Source organism: Strix uralensis, chromosome 9 (assembly GCF_047716275.1).
Source record: "Strix uralensis isolate ZFMK-TIS-50842 chromosome 9, bStrUra1, whole genome shotgun sequence".
Lineage (NCBI taxonomy): Eukaryota > Metazoa > Chordata > Aves > Strigiformes > Strigidae > Strix > Strix uralensis.
In genome coordinates this window covers 13898739-13916272 of record NC_133980.1, presented here as the reverse complement: position 1 = coordinate 13916272, position 17534 = coordinate 13898739, and the positions used below count along the sequence as shown (strand labels likewise).

Here is a 17534-nt window from a genome sequence, read left to right as displayed (position 1 = left end):
TAGACAGATGTGATAGAGGCACATGGTGGGGCAGGGGGTACACTGTAAGTCACTGCCCAGGATGGAGAGCAAGATGACTCCTGCCTTTCTGACATTGTATGAAGCTCACTTGAGGGCAGTTCCCCTTTCTTGCTTGCTAAAAGCTCACCAACTTCTCCCTGCTTTGTGGGGCTATCAAGCCCCAACCCTGACTTTCCTTCTACAAGGTGTGTCCCCTCTGCATTTCCAAATTTGTTTGTCATTCCCCACCCTCACCTTATTCTTAGAAACACTCTAGGCAAGAAAACAGTGATACATGAGTCTCCCCATATGTACCACATAGTATAAATCCTGTATCTATCAGCTGAGACTACCTGGTTGCAGTCAAGACCCATCCTTGATGCAGAGGTTGGGGGACAGTGCATATGCCCTTTCTCCCAACCTTAAGTAAAGGCTCTTCCCTGACAGGTCTTCTCACAGCAGATTGTTTACTTTGGGACCAAGCAAATTATGGTTAAGTGGAGACCATAAGACCACAGGAAAGCCTGTGGATGCTGTTGAGGTTCACCTGAAATACTTGATGCATGCAATGTTTTCATGTGTTCTCAGGAACCTCTGGAAACAAAAAGAATATCCTCTCTCTCCAAACCCCAAATGTATAGCATACAAAGTGGTCTGGAAACCTGCCACTCCAAGCTGGCTCTGGAAAGTAGTCCTTTCATGTTCTGCTTTCAGCACCTCAATACTGCCTCCTGCATCTTACAAGTCACTCAAACCCCACACTGGATTCCTCTTGTCTGAGGCTTACTCTGAAATAGGAAGGCTTACTGCTTTGGAATTAAACTCAGGTTAGGTTATTTGGGGACTGCATCTCTTCTAGAGGCAGTCCTAGCTTCATTAGAGCTAACAGCAAAGCCCAAAGTGACTTCAGAGAAACTGGAATTTTGTATAACATACCTGAAAGCCTTCACTGCTTCACAATCTGCTAGTCTACCTAGCAGAGGAGTCTATGCACAGAAAGGCTGAACATTTCAAGGAAGGCAATGTCCAAGAGCAGCAAGGGCCAGCTGCTTCCTAGGGAAGAGGAAGCCAAGTACAGTGATGCTGCCAGCAGGACAGGGACCCATTCCAAGAGGTGTCAGAAGGGCAGGCCCAGAGACAGCAGCCAGATTCAGTCAAGACCCCCAATGGTCAAGGAAGTCCATGATGATGAGGTAGATCCAGGCTCAAGCTAGAAGTCAATCCACTAGTCAGAATCAGGCCTGATGATAGCAACCAGAGTCAAACACAGCCCAGTGAACAGCAGACAGGTCCACACTGATGGAACATGTCTGAGGTCAAACAGGTAAGTCAACCTACAGGTCTGGGTCCAGCTCTTTAAGGGCCTTGGTGAAGCAAAGACATAGCTAAGCTGCAGACCAGCATCCCTCCACCATAACTCAGGCAAAAGGAGCCCAGGGCGGAGCTTAAATGGGGCTCCTCAGCCTATGGGTAGAGGGTAGTGGAGACCCCAGCTGAGGCTACTCAGGACTGTTAACACCCGCAGGGCCCTGACACACGTACTCATCTCTCTCACACTCGGAGCTGGTGCAGCTGAGTGTAGTGGCATCTTCTAGGTCAAGTCTTCTCCATTCCTGCCCTCTGGACCGGTTGGCTTTGTTCATCCTTGTCAATTTTCCAGTTTGATTGTGTTTGATTACCTGAAGTCTGCATAGCTTTATGAAAATAGAAACTTCTACATGAAGGGGCTTAGGCAGACTAGGACCATGGGAGGTAGAGATGGAGCTCATATCTTCATGTTCTCACTATGTTTGAGCTCCAGACAGAAGTGCTCAGTGGATGATGTAGAAGACATTATCACTGAGTGAAGTAAAAGGGAGAATAAGCAGACTATGTTGTTTTCCTATTGAGAATAAAATACATGAGAACACTAAAATGTAATAGTATTTCCAGCACCTGGACAAATGGGCTAAAAGCAAAGGAGTTTTCCAGGTGAGAGTCTTACTGAAGTCCAACACTGCAAATCAACCATCTCATAACTGCGACGAATGCAAAAAGTCCACTAGCATCTGGCAGCGGCTGTCAGGCATCTATCCACCCATCCACCCATGCACTCACCACCCACCTGCTGAGACCATCCACCACTCACAGCATCCAGTAATCTCCCCTAAATGTAGAATGGTAGTCCCTCACCTTCACCAGGGCTCTCACTTGAAAGGACTGTCACACTCTACACATGAATAGCTTTGGGAGCTCAACAGTTGCGTTGGCCCAGAACTGAAGATTCTCCACAGTGAAAGAGGAAATCCCAGGGAATAGCTCATCTTCCTGAAAGAGTCTGCCAATAGCCCATGATGCCTTATATATAGCCAAGGGTACGAGAACACTGTCAGAGATCTGTGGATTCTATATAGACTTAGATGAGATGGTGAAACCCATCTTCTATATGAAGGCAAATTGAATTTCACAGCAGATCTCAAGACAGGTAGGGACCTGGAAAGCCATTTAATACCAAGTAAAAACAGACCTGACCTTCTCTTAAGAGTATAGTTTTGAGTCAAATCTACTATTGTCCACCCTGGACTCCTGTGCAAGGTGGTACCCATCAAGTTATAGTCTCTGATTCATGGGGGCTGCTCACCTCTGACCAGTTTGAAACAGGCAGCTTAGGGAGACAGAGGCAGCTGGAAAACTATTCACAGTAGACCATAGGTGTCCTTCAGTCCAAACAGAACCTTGTGAAGAAGGGGAGTACTTCAGCTGGTTGATCACCGATTCACAAGACTGAGGGAAAAGACAAGTTTGATTTACTTGTACATATTATATCTGCAGGGAAAATTTTGGAATATTTCCTCAGTAGAGAAGTGTTCCCTAATGGAAGCATCACATTCATTTTCATAGGCACTTCTTGCAAAAAATCTGAGCCTCTCCCCCTCTATTTTTTAGTAAAAAATAAATATTAAAAGGGATATTAAAATGCTAGACAGTGTATAGCTATCCAAGGTCCACAGCAAGTTGTAGGGAGAGCTGGGGACCAGAAGACAAAAGCCCAAACATGGAAATGATGCTGTCTTTTAGTTAAGATGAAGTGCAGGTACCATCAGATGAAGCTATGTTGGGTAGTCTGGCATGATGTGGTGTCAAAAAAGCACATGAAGTGAGTCATTAGGAGTATACGTACATGTCAGAGCTTGGACAAAGTGTAGTACAGATGATTCAGTTCTGCACAAGAAGCAAAAGTGAAGAACAAAATTTAACCCTGTTACTATTACAACATTTTTCTTGGTAAGGTTGTAATAAAAAACTAGTAGCAGGTCCCTGATCAGTAGTGATGGACAGGCAACAAATAGAATCCAAACCAAGATGTAGTAATGACCTGAGAAGACATGGAATATGTACAATGTGCCTCAATACTTTTCTCTAAGCTAATAAAATACGTCTGTGCAGCCAGAACCAGCATCTGACCTTCCACTTCTTTTTTCCCCCAAGAAAAAACGGAAGACAGTTGCCCATCCTTGATGTATTCCATATCTGCTGCCAAATCTGCACTCCCCCACTCAGACATAATCCCAAAATAGGGTGTGATGCCTTTCCCGTTGACAAAGCCGTAAGTCACGGTGAGCCAGACACACTCAACATCCTCCAATCAGTTAAATGAAAAGAGCTCTCCCCCTCTGTTTCCCACCACTTCAGCACTCATTATATCTCACATTAATTAATATAGGCACTAGGAAGTAAGATGATAAATTACAAAAACCCATTAACCTGATTCTGTCCAAACTGGTGACGTACAGCAACTTGTACGTTAGACAAATCTTCTTTGCTAATGTGGGAGTCCTCATGTCTGAACTCCATTAAAGCAGCAGCCCCAAAAAAATATTTTTAATGTATGTACGTATGGAATGTATATCAAAGTGCGTAGACAGTGCATGCCTGTGGGAACATCAGAATTCATTAGATCAGTCTGATATGAGATATATTGAACAGGTTCCATCTGACATCTGTTACTGGGTTGTTCTGTCCACTCCCAAAGGAGTGAATCATATTGACAGGTTGAATTATATCTCAAGAGATATTTTTCTCCCCTCCTCCAAAGGCCATTTGCAATCACGGCACATCCACTGCCTCTTAAAAGTGAGCTCATCTGGCACTGGGTTGCATTGAAGTCCTCCACCGTGCCTGAAGGAAGAATGCTTTTGGGTGGTGGGAACGTGGAGAAGATGTGGTCTGTCCAGCTGTCCCTTGGAGTGCTAACCATCTTGACCATGACTCTGTACGTCCCATCTACACATGGAGAGCCTTTTTTACTACAAGGTAAGCTGGAATCCAGGCTAGATGACACAGGTAGGTGGTTATCTTTTTGCTTTGCTTTGCTGTTTGTCATGACCAATGCAACACTCGCTTATCTGTGAAAGAAAATAAAATGAACCTTGAGCTATACTAAACAATCAATTAACATGGGTGCTACCCAGTTCATATGAGCATGAGCTAAAGCTATCCTTCTGGTCTGCAGCTGGTCACATGAGACATTCTACTAATCAGTAAAAATATCAGAACTGGTGAAATCTGGTAAGGGTATCTCTTTCTCTCCCAGAAGAAAATTTCCAAAGAAAAACATTAAAATATCAGAGAGTAGCAATTCCAGTATGTACCATATGAGATTTGACAGCTCATAAATGTCAGTAGTAGGGTGCTGCTGAACTTTTTTATTCACAAAACTTCTTTTTATATGTTCTTCTCCCATAATTTAAATTAATCTTAGCTTGAACTTACTCTGCAGGGAAATGTCAATCATTAATCTTCTTTCTCAAAGAGACTTGGCAGTGGAAAAAAAAAAAAGAGCAGCTAAATATAGGCTTGAAAATAACATTGCTTTTCGAATGATTTTTCCTCTTATATCACGTATTTATTTTTGTAATGATAACCAAAACATTCCTGAGGCCACTCTATCTAAATACTGCTTCTGTTTAGTTACTAGAGTGTTTATAGGTTTTTTTCCTGTAGCAAATCCCCAAAATTACTAAAAGTAGCTATTTTAAAATCATAACTGTCTTTCAGACTTAGGAACGAGGTTTATAGCATGCCACGCTAACTGCAAGTTTTACACAGCATGTAGCTCTGCCTCCCTCAGGTTTATTTCTAGAGACCACAATCAGGACCAGCGGCTTCAGCCGCAGCGTGAGGCAAGGTTGAGTCTGGCCAAATACTTGGAGCATCACTTTGGCTAGGGCTCCTCTGCTTCTGCAGATTTATGTGACTTTAGCTAATGGAGCTGATTTCCACATACTCTTGAGCATCCTTAAGGCTCATCTGGTACAATGTTTTGTCTCATGTGTATCAAAAATAATTGCATTCATCCCATCACTGATATGTAGGGCTGACGGCTATACAAGACCATTTTCTCCTTTCTCACCTACTTGAAGGGAGTGAGCAGAAGTCCTAAAGATCCTGGAAGAAGAGAAAATAAGCCTTTCTGTATAATTTCTTAGTTTTTTCCATGGATTCTGTAGGTATCTTCTAGGGCTTTTTAGGTTGTGGGTGTGGGGCAGGGGTGTTCAGATCACAGATTTTGGGGAATGGCCATTCTCCCTGTAAAGTCTGGCTCCCATTCTGCCATTCTGAAAAATGAATGCAACATTCAAGTTCCAGATGATTCTGGAAATCTGTTCAGCAGAGCTGGGAGGGTCTCAGAGCCATCAGGATGCTGATTAGGCCCATTCCCTGTGTCCATTGGTTTCTGTTGAACCCTTGACCTTCACAACCATTCATTTGAGGGCATAGCCACAACCACGAAAGCAAAACCACTGAGAAAGCTCCCTAAAGGGGCTGCATAGAGAGGTCCAAATTGCTTTAGGACAGCAGCTGGGGGAGGTTTTTCTTGGAAAACAGAAAAATTCTGCATGGCCTATGGCTACTGTATGAGGCTTCCTTGGGGATAAAGACGCTCACTTTGAACTCCTTCACACTTTGGCTCTGTTCAGGAAGAATCCTTTAATACCACTGTCAACCAGATAGAGTAGCTTCAAGGTTGAGTGGGCACAAGAATAGACTATGGGGCTGCAAGGCTTTTCAGATGTGGTACCCACACTGTCAGCCCTCATGAGGAGCAAGTTCCCACCTCTATCAGCCCTGGGAAGGTGGATGGTGTGAGTGGGGGCAACACCTGCAGTTTTGAGAATAGAGGACCTCGTGGGTCGCTGTCTGCCTTTGCAGAGGCAACCGCTACATCTGCCTTGCAGAATAGGTTGGGACTGTCTGAATCAAGGTGATGTCTCCAGCTCTCTGCAGCCAGCCATGCTGATGAGGCTGCAGTGAGACTGGACAGCAGCCCCAGGCTGGCAGGCAGGACTCCCCCATCCTGCACCATTTCACTGCACAGCCCTCACCACCTGGACATTTTATTCTGTGCTCACACATCTTCTTCTTCCCCTGAGCTCCTTCCACCCCAACAGAGTGCTGACAGGAGATGTTTTCCTTCCACTTCTTAGCCCTCTTAATTTTTGTTTTAATGTTGGGGGCTGGAGGGTCTGTCCTTTTTGTCATTAGAAATTGAGAAATGTATGTTTTATGTGCTGCAGAGAACCGAGTGCTTCCAGAGAGAGAAGACACAAATCACGAGGACACACTGCTGACTCTGCTTCTTAACAAGAAACTTGCATGGCGGAGACCGGAAAATATTGGTAAGCGAAGGGGATGGGAAATCTCAGCTTCTTGAATCTGTGTTTGCATGAATACAAGGAACCTGCTCCTCAGGTTCCTCAAAGATACCAACTGCTCAGAAAGTGGAAGTACCCGGTATGGTGCCTACATGTGATTAATGTCAGATGTTCTCCATCATGGGGATCCTGGACCTGCTTTTGCAATGTGATGTAAAGCTGCCCAAAAACACACACCCTAGATCCTCGGACACTCAAAACTGAGCTGGCAAGGGAGCATGTTTGTGTACATAAGAAACAGCAAGAAGAGATGCTGCTGAGTCCCTGTGCCCCTGCTATCTCTGAGAGGTTGTGTACTATGCCTGGGGCATGTGCCAGCCTTGGGAGTCACCTCTCCACCCACAGCCCATACAGCCCCGTGCGCTTTTGAAAGACAGCTCAGTGTCTTGCTGGCATGCTAAAACCAGCAGCATATTGTGAGTACATGGGGCAGTGGGACAGCATCAAGATTTTGCAGAGAGCATATGGCTGAGATCCCTTGGGGTCAGGTGAGGGCTGGGACAAAGGTAGTGGGAGCTCCTGTCTGAGCCTAAGCCCCCGCTACTGCTGAAAGAGGTTTAGACAATGGGCTTTTCCCACATAGCGAAGAGGCCAAAGACAGGCCACATGGAAGCTTTTCTTGTCTGTGCTCTGTGAACAGACACAGATTTAAAGCCACCCGCACGTGGCTAAACTCAGACCTGCTGAAGAGAAACTTGCGCTTTCCCTGACACTATGCACAGTGATCACAAGTGCCACATGGATTACAGGGGTCAGTTATTCCCATGGCCACCACGGCCAGGGGAGGGTTTGGGCTGTATGTGATGGTCTCAGAGCAGGAAGCTGCCCTTCCCTGTGAAAACAGCCAAGAATGGGGCCCAGCAAAAATTTTGTTATGAAAATCCATTTGTCAAAATCACTCAGTGTCCTTCCCCAGACCCGTGTTAATGCAGTGAGGCAATGGTTAAACAATCCTGGGACAAATAAATAAACACAAATAAATCAAGTCCTTATACTAACAAAGGCATTCTTCTTGCAAAGGGGATGCATTCAAGAAATAACATTTTTATGATTGGTTTATGGATTATTGCACTTATTACTCCTAGAGGAAAGGCTGCATTTTATGCCAGACAATTGAATATAATGAATCTCTGAGCAGAGCACAGACAGAGGATTTACAGCAGGCAGTTTCTCAAGGCTTCATCCATAAATTAACTTCCTTCCCCCTGCCTGAGATAATCTGTTCCAAATTTCAACCGCTGTTCATTTTCTATTCATAGCAGTCATTGGCCAAGCTTATGGTTTGTGGAAAGTTGAGCCAAAATAGGCACTTGAAACTCTGAAAGAAGTAAAAATGTGTATAATAATAATAATATCAATAATCATCATCATCATCATCATCAACATCATCGTCTCTTAAGTGGCACTTTTGACTTGTAGATACGCAGACCTGGCTGTCTCTACCTTATGGATATGTAAAGACTTCTTAAGAGGAATCTGCCTAAGGTCACTGCTGGCAGTGCCAGGAACAGAGCCCTCACCTCCTGACTCCCAGCCCATCTCTCAAACATCTCTCTCCCTGATGTAATGGATTTGCTTAGGAACTGCTGCTTTTCCAGTTGGATGAATATCTGTCAGAAAATATTTAGGATTTTTCAGCTGAATTGTTTCCTTCTCAAAGCAGAAACCGAGAAGCCAGTCAGCTCGCTCTTGGAATTCTCCTGCTCAGTTTCGAACATTTTAAAAAAAAAAGCCCAAGTCTGGTGATGTGTCTGTGTCTTATCTGAAATCAGGGGGAATTATGTCCTAAATCCCCCTGGAGATGCAGACCAGTGCCTGCTGCCACATTAGGAGCAGACAAAGGAGGCAGCTCCAGGGCTGGTTGGAAACATTCTTTAGCTCGTTCTTGGCTTTTCTGCTTATTTTAGTGCATTTTTTCCCAAACTGGCATTTAAAACCAGCTGATCCCCTCCCAGGAGAACTGCTGTAGTCCAGCCACTCAGCTTTGACTGAGCTCATTTTGCCGTGGTTCTTTCCATTGTTTTGTCTATCATATTAAAAAAATTAACTGTTTTTGACATCAGTTTGAGTCTGGAATAAGGTACTCGGTCCTCAAGAACAGTGAAATTGAAATCCCCCATCACTTCCTGCAGATTTCCCTATTGCTAGTCCAGGCCCTTCCCACCTCGACTGGAGAATCTAGATCCCGTTCATAGGCACCTAACTCTCCCTTTGTCCTGGATGGGATATCTCAGGGCAGTTAGTTCATCCATCTGCATAGTTTTTTGACAGTCTAGTACAGTACTGCTCAGTCTTGAGATCTCTAAGTCTGATCTATGAAGGTCCCCAGATCCCTGTGTCCCCATAACATTTAGAAGTGTGGAATCTGTGCACTCTCTGCTATGTTACTTTTCCTGTTGCTCTACTCTGTCATCCATGATGTTTGCTGATTTATAAAGCAGTAAGTTATGCTAGACTAAATCTATGTCTCCTGACTTCTGCCTGCATGCGTGATGTGAGGATAAACAAGTCTTAAAGGAAGCAATGGGAGTTCATATGAAAGGCCAGTGACAGAAAAGCCAGCATTAGAGATTTGCTGTTATCAGGGTAAAAAAATAAAAAACAGCAAAGAGGTTCACCTGAGTTGGTATCACACAGCACGTGACCTTGTTGGGCCAATTCCCCTAGAGCCTGGTGAATGCTAAAGAAGCCTCCCTCGCAATGGAGAATTAGGGTAAAGTACCATAGAATTCTGCAGAGAAAGCCTGCTTTTCTGTCACTGTTTCTGTTACCATAGATTTGGATATCGCTAACAGGAATTAAATGACAACCAGGCCTTTTCTTGTCAACCCTTGAAGAGGTTAAATTAAGAAACTGTTTTTGATTTGAGCTTTGAGAAGCAATGAAGATGATGCTGATGTTACTCTCTCACTTCTTGCAGACTGGGAGCTGGCAAAGAAATTTGAAGAGCTTGAACAGGTGAGAGGAGCAAATGCACAGACACATATATGCATACTGTTGCATGAATAGCTAAACAATTGTGCATACTGTCTTTGTGCCCTGTTCTTCTATCTTTGCATCCTGCTACTCTTCATTCTGCTGCTATAATGTAAGCATATATCACAGAAAGAGAAGAGCAGAACCTGGGCTAAATAGCTGCACAAACTGCAAAAGATAAAAAGAGAACAAGGCTATACTAGTGCAATAAAAGCTGAGGCAGCTCTTGCCTCTGCCACCAGTGAAAGGCCAGCGAAGGCCAAGCCAGGAAAAAAACAAACAACAAAGGAAATCTCCGTGGAAGAAAAGGGAGGGAGAAGAGGAGGTCATGCTGCCTTCCTAGGCACCGTATCAGCCGGCTGCATTAGATAACGCGCTGAAGTTAGAGGGATAGCCACTGCACACCTAGTACAGAAAGATTTTTGTCTGAGCCCTTTACTAGTAAGGGAGGTACTACGCAGGGCCAGAGCCCTGCTGTGCTGAGCAGAGTGCACACACACACACCACACAGAGAGCAAGGGGAAGCCCCATCCTACACCCAGCACCCAGGAACAGGGAAAGGTATGCAGCAACCTTGATATGGCTCCCACTGTGCCCCAAACCCTGCAAGCAGTGGAAACCCTTTTTCCTCTTTCTCAAGCCAGGTCCAGCTGTGGATCCTGGAGGTCCTGCTGGATTCCATTTGGCACTTTTCACATCAGCCTGAAAAATCACAGTGCAGCATGCCAGAAGGGAGGCTGCCAGCTCCTACCCTAGCCCCTCGCTCCAGTGCTGAGGGACATTAAGCTCTGGCTTCCTGGGAGCAACACTGCCAGAGCAGAAGTCTAGATGATGGCCATAGATCTTCCCAGTCTACTAGAAAAGGGTAGCTACAGATGGAGAAGAAATACCGTGGACTTTCCACATCAACAAGGAAAGTTAGCAAGGAGCAAGGTGAAAGGAGAGGAGGGACAACCCAGAGTAATGGAGAAGTGATGCTCTCTGCTGCAGTGGGTGGATGTCTGGAGACATCCTGCCCCAGCACTGACTTGACTCAGTGGTGCAATATCCTTCTACACAGCCTGGGGTAGGGAGGAACCACAGAGTGCCTACACTGCTGCCATCAAACAAGCAGCTTAATGAAGGGCGACGTGAGGAAGTGAGAGTGCTCCAAAGGCAGATCCTCCTGGAACAGTCCTGCTCCAGGGAAGACCCTGTCCTCCCCAGTGATGCTGTCAGCCAGGCTGCCTGTACCTCCTGCCTCTGAGCTGCCCTGCGCTTGCCAGCATGCTGTAGAACTCCTCATGATGGGGCATTTGTTTACTGCTGTGTTTGTTTTTAAACAGCTGGAGAAGTTGAAGGATCAGCTCTCAGCTGAGGAAGGGTCAGAGGTGGCCTATGCCTTGGAAAGTCTCTCAGCATCCCAGCCCAAAAAACGCGGTAAGTTTTGGGTTAGAGCCCTGCAGCCATTCTGTCCAGCTTTCATCTTCAGGGCTTCCTTTCTGCAACGAAGACAGTGACAGTAAACATGCCCCAGATATGCTGCAAAACAGGTTGGCAGCTCTTCTAGCAGTCCTGGCCCTCTCTTGTTAATGGATGGCTGGTTCAGCAGCTGGTGAGGACATTGTACCCAACCCTGTCTGCTGTTGTGGCAGGTACATGGGTCTGCACACCCAGGACCTCACTGGAGGCAGTGAGTGTTGCATCCCTCTTTTCACAGAGGAACATGGGGTTATATGAGCAATGAGTGCCTGTCCTGGAGGGGGTGTATTCTGTATGAACATGTCCCCACAGTGCACCCGTCGCTTTGCTCTGGGCACAAAGCTAGTGCTGAAGGCATAATGAGGCATGTGGACTGCATGCATTCCCCTCTGCCAAGGTCACTGCCTCCCTACAGAGGAAAAAGGAGCACTTGTTTGTGCTGCTGAAAAGCAGCTAAATAGGATGTGGAAATCAACCAAGAATGCAGGGAACTAAGATCCAGTAGGTCCCCCAACTCGTCTCCAAGCTTTGTCCAGTCTGTATCCAGTGACTCAGGAGCATATAGCAGCAGTGCTCCTGCAAGGCTGCCCCTGACAAGCACATGGACAATGCTGTTCACATTGGCTTTCAGTGGATTCCTCCACAAAGCAGTGGCAGCTGTAAAACAGAAGTCACTGATGACAGATCTGGCCTGAAAACAAAAAGAGCTAGTTCTCCCTTTATCCCACATGCTCTGTGCATGTGCAAGGTGACAACCTGCCAGACAGCCAAGAGAAAATCCCTTTGTGCAAGGCTTGCTTAGGTGATCCTTAGACAATCTGCAATTTATCAGCAACCCTGGAGGCTGTCATTAATTTGGCTAATCTAATTCATGCCCCCATCAGTCTGCAATGTTCAAATGTAGATAAAACTACTTCCCCCTGCCAGGTTTAAATCAGATTCTGCCAGAAATTAAAGCAGAGAATCTTTGCCTTCATCTAAAGTCCTTCCAGTCTGGGAGGAGCTCTTGTCTCAGCATGAGCATTGCTGATTCAGTAGAAGCTTTCTCCCAAGATCCTGCTTCCAAAAACCAGGTAGAAATCTCTTTTCATACTTGACAATTGGAGACCCACACAGGATTCAAACAGGGCATGCTGGTGATACAGGTATTTTTTCCAACACCAAAATGTGCATCCTTCCCTAATCTAGTCTTCTTAGAAGACCCCACAGAGATCATCGTTGTTTGGAGGACAGTTAGCAGCAGAGTCACTAGGTTTTAAAAAAAAGTTGTAAGGGCCAGATCTAGTCTCTCCAAGTCAGTATCCTGCTCTTTCACTCAGCCACAGGTGGAAAACCCTGCACACACCTCTCAGACAGCAAAACTGTTAGCCAGCAGACAGGAAAGAATAATCTGATTCCTGATATTGCTGAAGTAGAGCAAATGGAAAAGCAAACCCTTATAAATCAAGCAACAAGGAAACAACTTTTAGACCCCTTATTTACATTATAAGCAGCTAAAAGAAACACCTTCTAAAAGTGTTGTATGAAGTCAAAGCTGGTTATTGAGATGTCCCCAGAAACCACAACAGTGGCTTCGCACGCCAACTCTCTCAAGACATGGGCTTTTGAAACATACTCCAGGGCTAGAGTAGGAAGCTGGAAAAAGTCCCTTGGATGCTAACATCCTTCTCTTGTATCCCTTCCTAGCCTGCTTTTGGAAATACTGCATCTGAAGGCTTGCCAAGACTGGAGGATGAAGATGAGACCTTCCCCAAACTGCCTTGCTGGGTATTAATGTGTTAAGAGTTTGTTCTGTTCTCTCATCGTGCTGCTAACTTGGATGCCATCCTCATGACTGCATCACAGCCAAGTCTAACAGGGACTGTGACAGGAGTTGGTAGCCCACTACCACTCTCACTGTTCCTTCCTTCCAGGTTTAACCTACCATAATCTTCTACTTGGAAGCTGCTTCCCAACTTTCCTTGCTGTCCTGTGTGTGCCATTCAGTTTGCTGCCACTGTACACTCTTACCCTTCTCACCAGTTCCCCTGAGCTTGGGCCGTTGGTCACATCTGCAGATGTTGCTCACAGTGGTGTTTGGGTTTCCCATCACCTCCTACGAGAAGGTCTGTGATCACCTCACACCCTCTGTTGGGACAGGAAGGTGGACTGGGTGTAACGTGGAGGGCTCAGGGCTGCCTGCCTCGGCTTGCTGAGCCAGAGGTGTTCCTCGTCGTGTCCCGTCAGCGTACACAGTAAGTTTGGGGGAGGACAGGCACAGAAGTCTGGATCCTTTGGATATCATTCCAATAAAGATTCTCTGTTGCACAGAAGCACAGTGCTGTTTTCTTTCTTCCCCCCTGCAGAGGCCCAAGGGGCAGCACATTTCCCTTGATGTAGGCTCTTGTTACCTTAATGGTTCATGTGAAGTTTACAATGGAAAAAAGGCTTCCATTAAACACCTAGGTTTAGCAGCGCTAGCCTGTTTTAATGTGCCTGAGGAAAAGGCCCTTCCTTTTGACCCGAATTGGAAATGAGAGTTGGGTCTTCCTCATGGATATGTGTGGGCTGCTGTTCTCATGGGACTGGACCAGACCCATTGATTTCTACCTAGTCACCCCAAAGAGATGGTTTGAGCAGAGATATTTGGCTCATCTTGCTGGTCAGTGCAGATGCTAGGTAGCTTTTTCTACTGCAGAATTATGTCTGCCCCTGTCTAAATGGAAGAGATCACAATCCATCAGTCATCCCTACATATATTCATCTTAAGGCACGTTATCCACGTTTATTTGCAAAAACAAAGGACCACACTCCCAAAAGTGTAAATTCAGAATAAATCCTGATGTTAACTTTGAGGTTTCAAACAGTGTAAACGAGAGCAGAATCTGGTAGCTACTGTGAATGTGTGGACTGATTTTGACTAGAATTGGACTGTCTCTCAGCCCTGATGAGCCATGTTATTTAACTATAGCTTGTATACTACATATTCTTCAAAACTTTACTCTCCCAAAGCTGTAATTACCATGTTACATTCATAGCCCTGGGCTCTGGCAGTACTACTTACCACAGCAGTACCTTGTATGTACTTCTTTAAGAGGAGATCTATTCATCGTATTACAGGCCAAAGCTGGCATCTATGGAATAAAGCCATCTTAATTATATCAGTGAGGTCTAATGACATGCAAAATACAGTTTGCTGTTAACATTAATTCTTTGTTATCTCCTTGGTAGCGATTCAGAACACATTTCCCATTTTCTGTTGCTTTTGTGCAAGTGAAAAGGTATGTGGGAGCATACTTTCACGTACCCTCACAACAGCACCAAATCCAGGAAAAAATTATAGCCTATTGTCAAGAGAAGAGTCTCTCTTTCTTTAAATAGTTTGGTGCTCCACCTGAAAGGGAGGTGTATTACAAGAGCTGCACTGAGTGCCCCAAGCTGTGTTCAGCTAAGATGCTTTCAGTTTGCAGGAAATCCCAGTGCAATGAAAGGCTGGAGCAGCAGGCTCCATCTGTTACCTGATAGCTGTAGCCATGCCTTCCCAACACAGTGTGACAACTCATCAGCAGGTTAGGAAAGGGAATACAGCGTCTGTGGCTATTTAACAGCTTGCTCTGATTCTAGACATAGGAATTCCCTGGAGTGCAATGCACCGTGCTGCTTAGCAGTGATTTTTAGCCCACATAGTGTGCTACATCCTATTGGCCCAGTTATTTAGGTGCTCATGGTACCCAGACTACCCCACTATTTCTTCACAAGCAGTATATGCTGCTGTGTTAGCTGCTTCTGCTGGAGTGATGAATAAGTGTTGAATGCAATTCATTTAGTAATTCAAAGCAAAGGTGGTGATGCTCTCCCTAGGCTCACCCTCAACATGTCACTGTGGGGGTCCTCTCCTTTCTCCTAAACACGCAGAACAGAAACTCAACTCTTCCTCAGGTGCCACATTCACATCGTGGTTGCTCACACCTTACCCATGCTTGGGCAGCCACTCTTGTTAAAGTTAGTGACCCACAGGCAATAATTAAAGGGATTTCCCTTAGACATTCTAGTAGACCATGTTGATTTATTAGCAGAAAATCCTCACAGGCATCTGAATGGATTTGCAAACAGGCAGCACAGGGCAAATCTGGCGTGCAACGGATGCTGGAGTATATCCTTATTTCACATTTGTTGACCTCCATGCTATGCACAATGACTGAAGGCTGTCCAATATTGTCTAGGAAAACAAATTGTGGTGTTCAGCCTTTCAGACATTATCATATTTTAAACAGCACCTGCCAATTTATGGATTTTAAAGAGTGCTTTTTGAGCCAGAGGAAGTCTCAGTGTGTTCTGTGGTGGATGAGGCAGAGGAACAGAAAGGCTGTTGCTTTCTCCCAAGTAATCCATACGGTGAGGTGGGAGCCAAGAGCAGGACTGAAGCTTCCAGCTCCCAGTTCCAAGCAACACCACCACAGACACCTCTGTCCTGCTTTGCTTTCCCATCACCCTTCAGATGGAGGGCATTTCTGCACACAACTGGCAGGCTTTAAAAACCCTTTTTATTTAGAAACCTCGGGCTAATACCTGACAACTGTTAAATACTTTTACAATCCAGCAGTCTCTTCGCAAAGCTGCTGTGTTAGCACTGGATTGCTCTGATCTGAGTCTCCCAAAACATGTCACACAATGACTCTGTCCAGGCTGCTTTTGACAGACAGCTGGATGAGTGGCCAGGTCATTACTTCCATAATCTGCCCATGCCCCATACATATGGCTACCTTGCAAGCAGATTATCTGCAGACTGTCTGGATGAGCTACGTGCAAGAAGATAACTGTTTACTAAACTGCAGAGTGGGCTCAACATAGGTGGTGGCAGTGCACTGCAGAGGATGGGGTCTGGGCTTGTCTGGGACTGCATTTGCAGTCTTGCTTCTAGCATGGACAGAAAATCTTTTCTCGAGTCAGCCAGTCTATATGCATCCACTCAATCCAGCTCCCAGACCCTTCGCCTGCAAGCTCAAAGGCCATGGGACTAGGGGAAAAGCAGGGAGCAAAACCCTAAGATGACCACATATGGATTTAAAGCCCTTCTTTCTTTCCATGACTTTCAAGAGCTTGGTCTGGAAAGCATCTTCAGTGCTTCACAGGTACTGACAACTCACCCACCGAAGGAGGAATGATCACCTAACTCAGCTAGAGAGCGCTCTGCTTGATGGGAAAGATGGGGGCACCTCTTGATGTGATTCAATGGTTTGTGCAGCTGCTATCAGCAGCATTAGCTTATACTGAAGATGTCAAGAAAAGCAAAGTTTCTTCCAAACATTCTGTGTCTGGGCCAATCCTGGTTTCAGGGCAGGACTGTAAGCAAGATGCTATGGCTGAGCACTGTCCCCTCTCAGACATGAATTGGATGCTACCTGCCCTTCTGAATGGGAGCCTCATCTCCCACAATTGCCCTGAAGTCCAAATCCTCACAACAGATACAATTTCAGAGACTCATTGTCTTCCCAACTCCTTTCCTGTAGCTGACTGAGAAGCTGACTGTATTTTTCCCCATTTTGCTAGCTGATGGTCAGGTGCTTTGTGCCTCATATAACATTAGGAAATTAACACTTAATTCCTATCTCCAGCCTTACTCCCTGCCTAACACAGAGTGTTTGGCAAGAATTACTTCTTTTCTTAGTCCTAGACTAGGACTTAGTCCACAGTCATAATCCCTTTCTCAATGGATCTTCTTTTGCAATGCTAAGGATGATTTACACCCAAGAATAAAATGCAAGGAATTTAGCTGACATGGACCAAAGCCCAAGAAGGAGCCCGTGAGGTTTAGAAAACATCAGCTAGGAATCTGAGCATTGGGATGTCAGCAAACAGCTCTTTTTAGCTAAATTTTATAATTTGGAAAGAAGTGAAAATCATGAAACAGGATTTAAGATAGCCTGTTTTACTTTGAAATGAAGTGGAGAGGACATGTTTACATTTTACCAGAGTGAGAAATACTTGAACTTTTAGAGCTGGATGTCTGGTCATGCCCCATGCACACATCAAGAGGCTAAAATAAGGCATATGATGCAGATAGCCTTGGAAGTAGATGACTTCATATTTGGATGCTATCCTATGTTACGCATAGGGAGGAGTGAAACGCATTCATCAGCTTAGAGGAGGAAACTAGAAGTCTCGCCACATTTCAGAATCTGCCATATGATGAAAACATGTCTAAATATGGTATAGAGATAAGAGAAAGACTATTAAAAACATCAGGATGAATACTAAGGTATTGTCACTGTTCTTATTCAGACTAACTCCTAGTGAAGTCAGTAGACATCTTCTCCTGAACAACAGTTCAAATAAATTCTAGGTTTGTCCCCTAACTGTTAAATCCTCCCTTCATCTACCAAACAAACACCCTCTTGAAAGAAACGTGCAAAGCAAACTGTC

The 17534-nt window shown here is 45.2% G+C and overlaps 1 protein-coding gene across 1 annotated transcript; it reads left to right on the top strand.

Moving 5' to 3' along the window:
• On the top strand, positions 1-13125 carry UTS2B (urotensin 2B). Its single transcript, XM_074877409.1, has 6 exons — positions 1-4323; positions 6558-6659; positions 9616-9653; positions 10997-11090; positions 12819-12899; positions 13046-13125. Exons 1-5 carry the CDS (start codon positions 4170-4172, stop codon positions 12842-12844), a joined length of 414 nt encoding a protein of 137 aa, XP_074733510.1. The 5' UTR covers positions 1-4169; the 3' UTR covers positions 12845-12899; positions 13046-13125.
• The last annotated feature ends 4409 nt before the right edge of the window (positions 13126-17534 follow it).

Excerpts from the sequence above, each read along its gene's own strand:
- UTS2B (XM_074877409.1), top strand. The coding sequence starts at position 4,170 with ATGCTTTTGGGTGGTGGGAACGTGGAGAAGATGTGGTCTGTCCAGCTG. Across the intron at positions 4,324-6,557 it reads ATCCAGGCTAGATGACACAG|AGAACCGAGTGCTTCCAGAG; the intron begins GTAGGTGGTTAT and ends TATGTGCTGCAG. Across the intron at positions 9,654-10,996 it reads AATTTGAAGAGCTTGAACAG|CTGGAGAAGTTGAAGGATCA; the intron begins GTGAGAGGAGCA and ends GTTTTTAAACAG.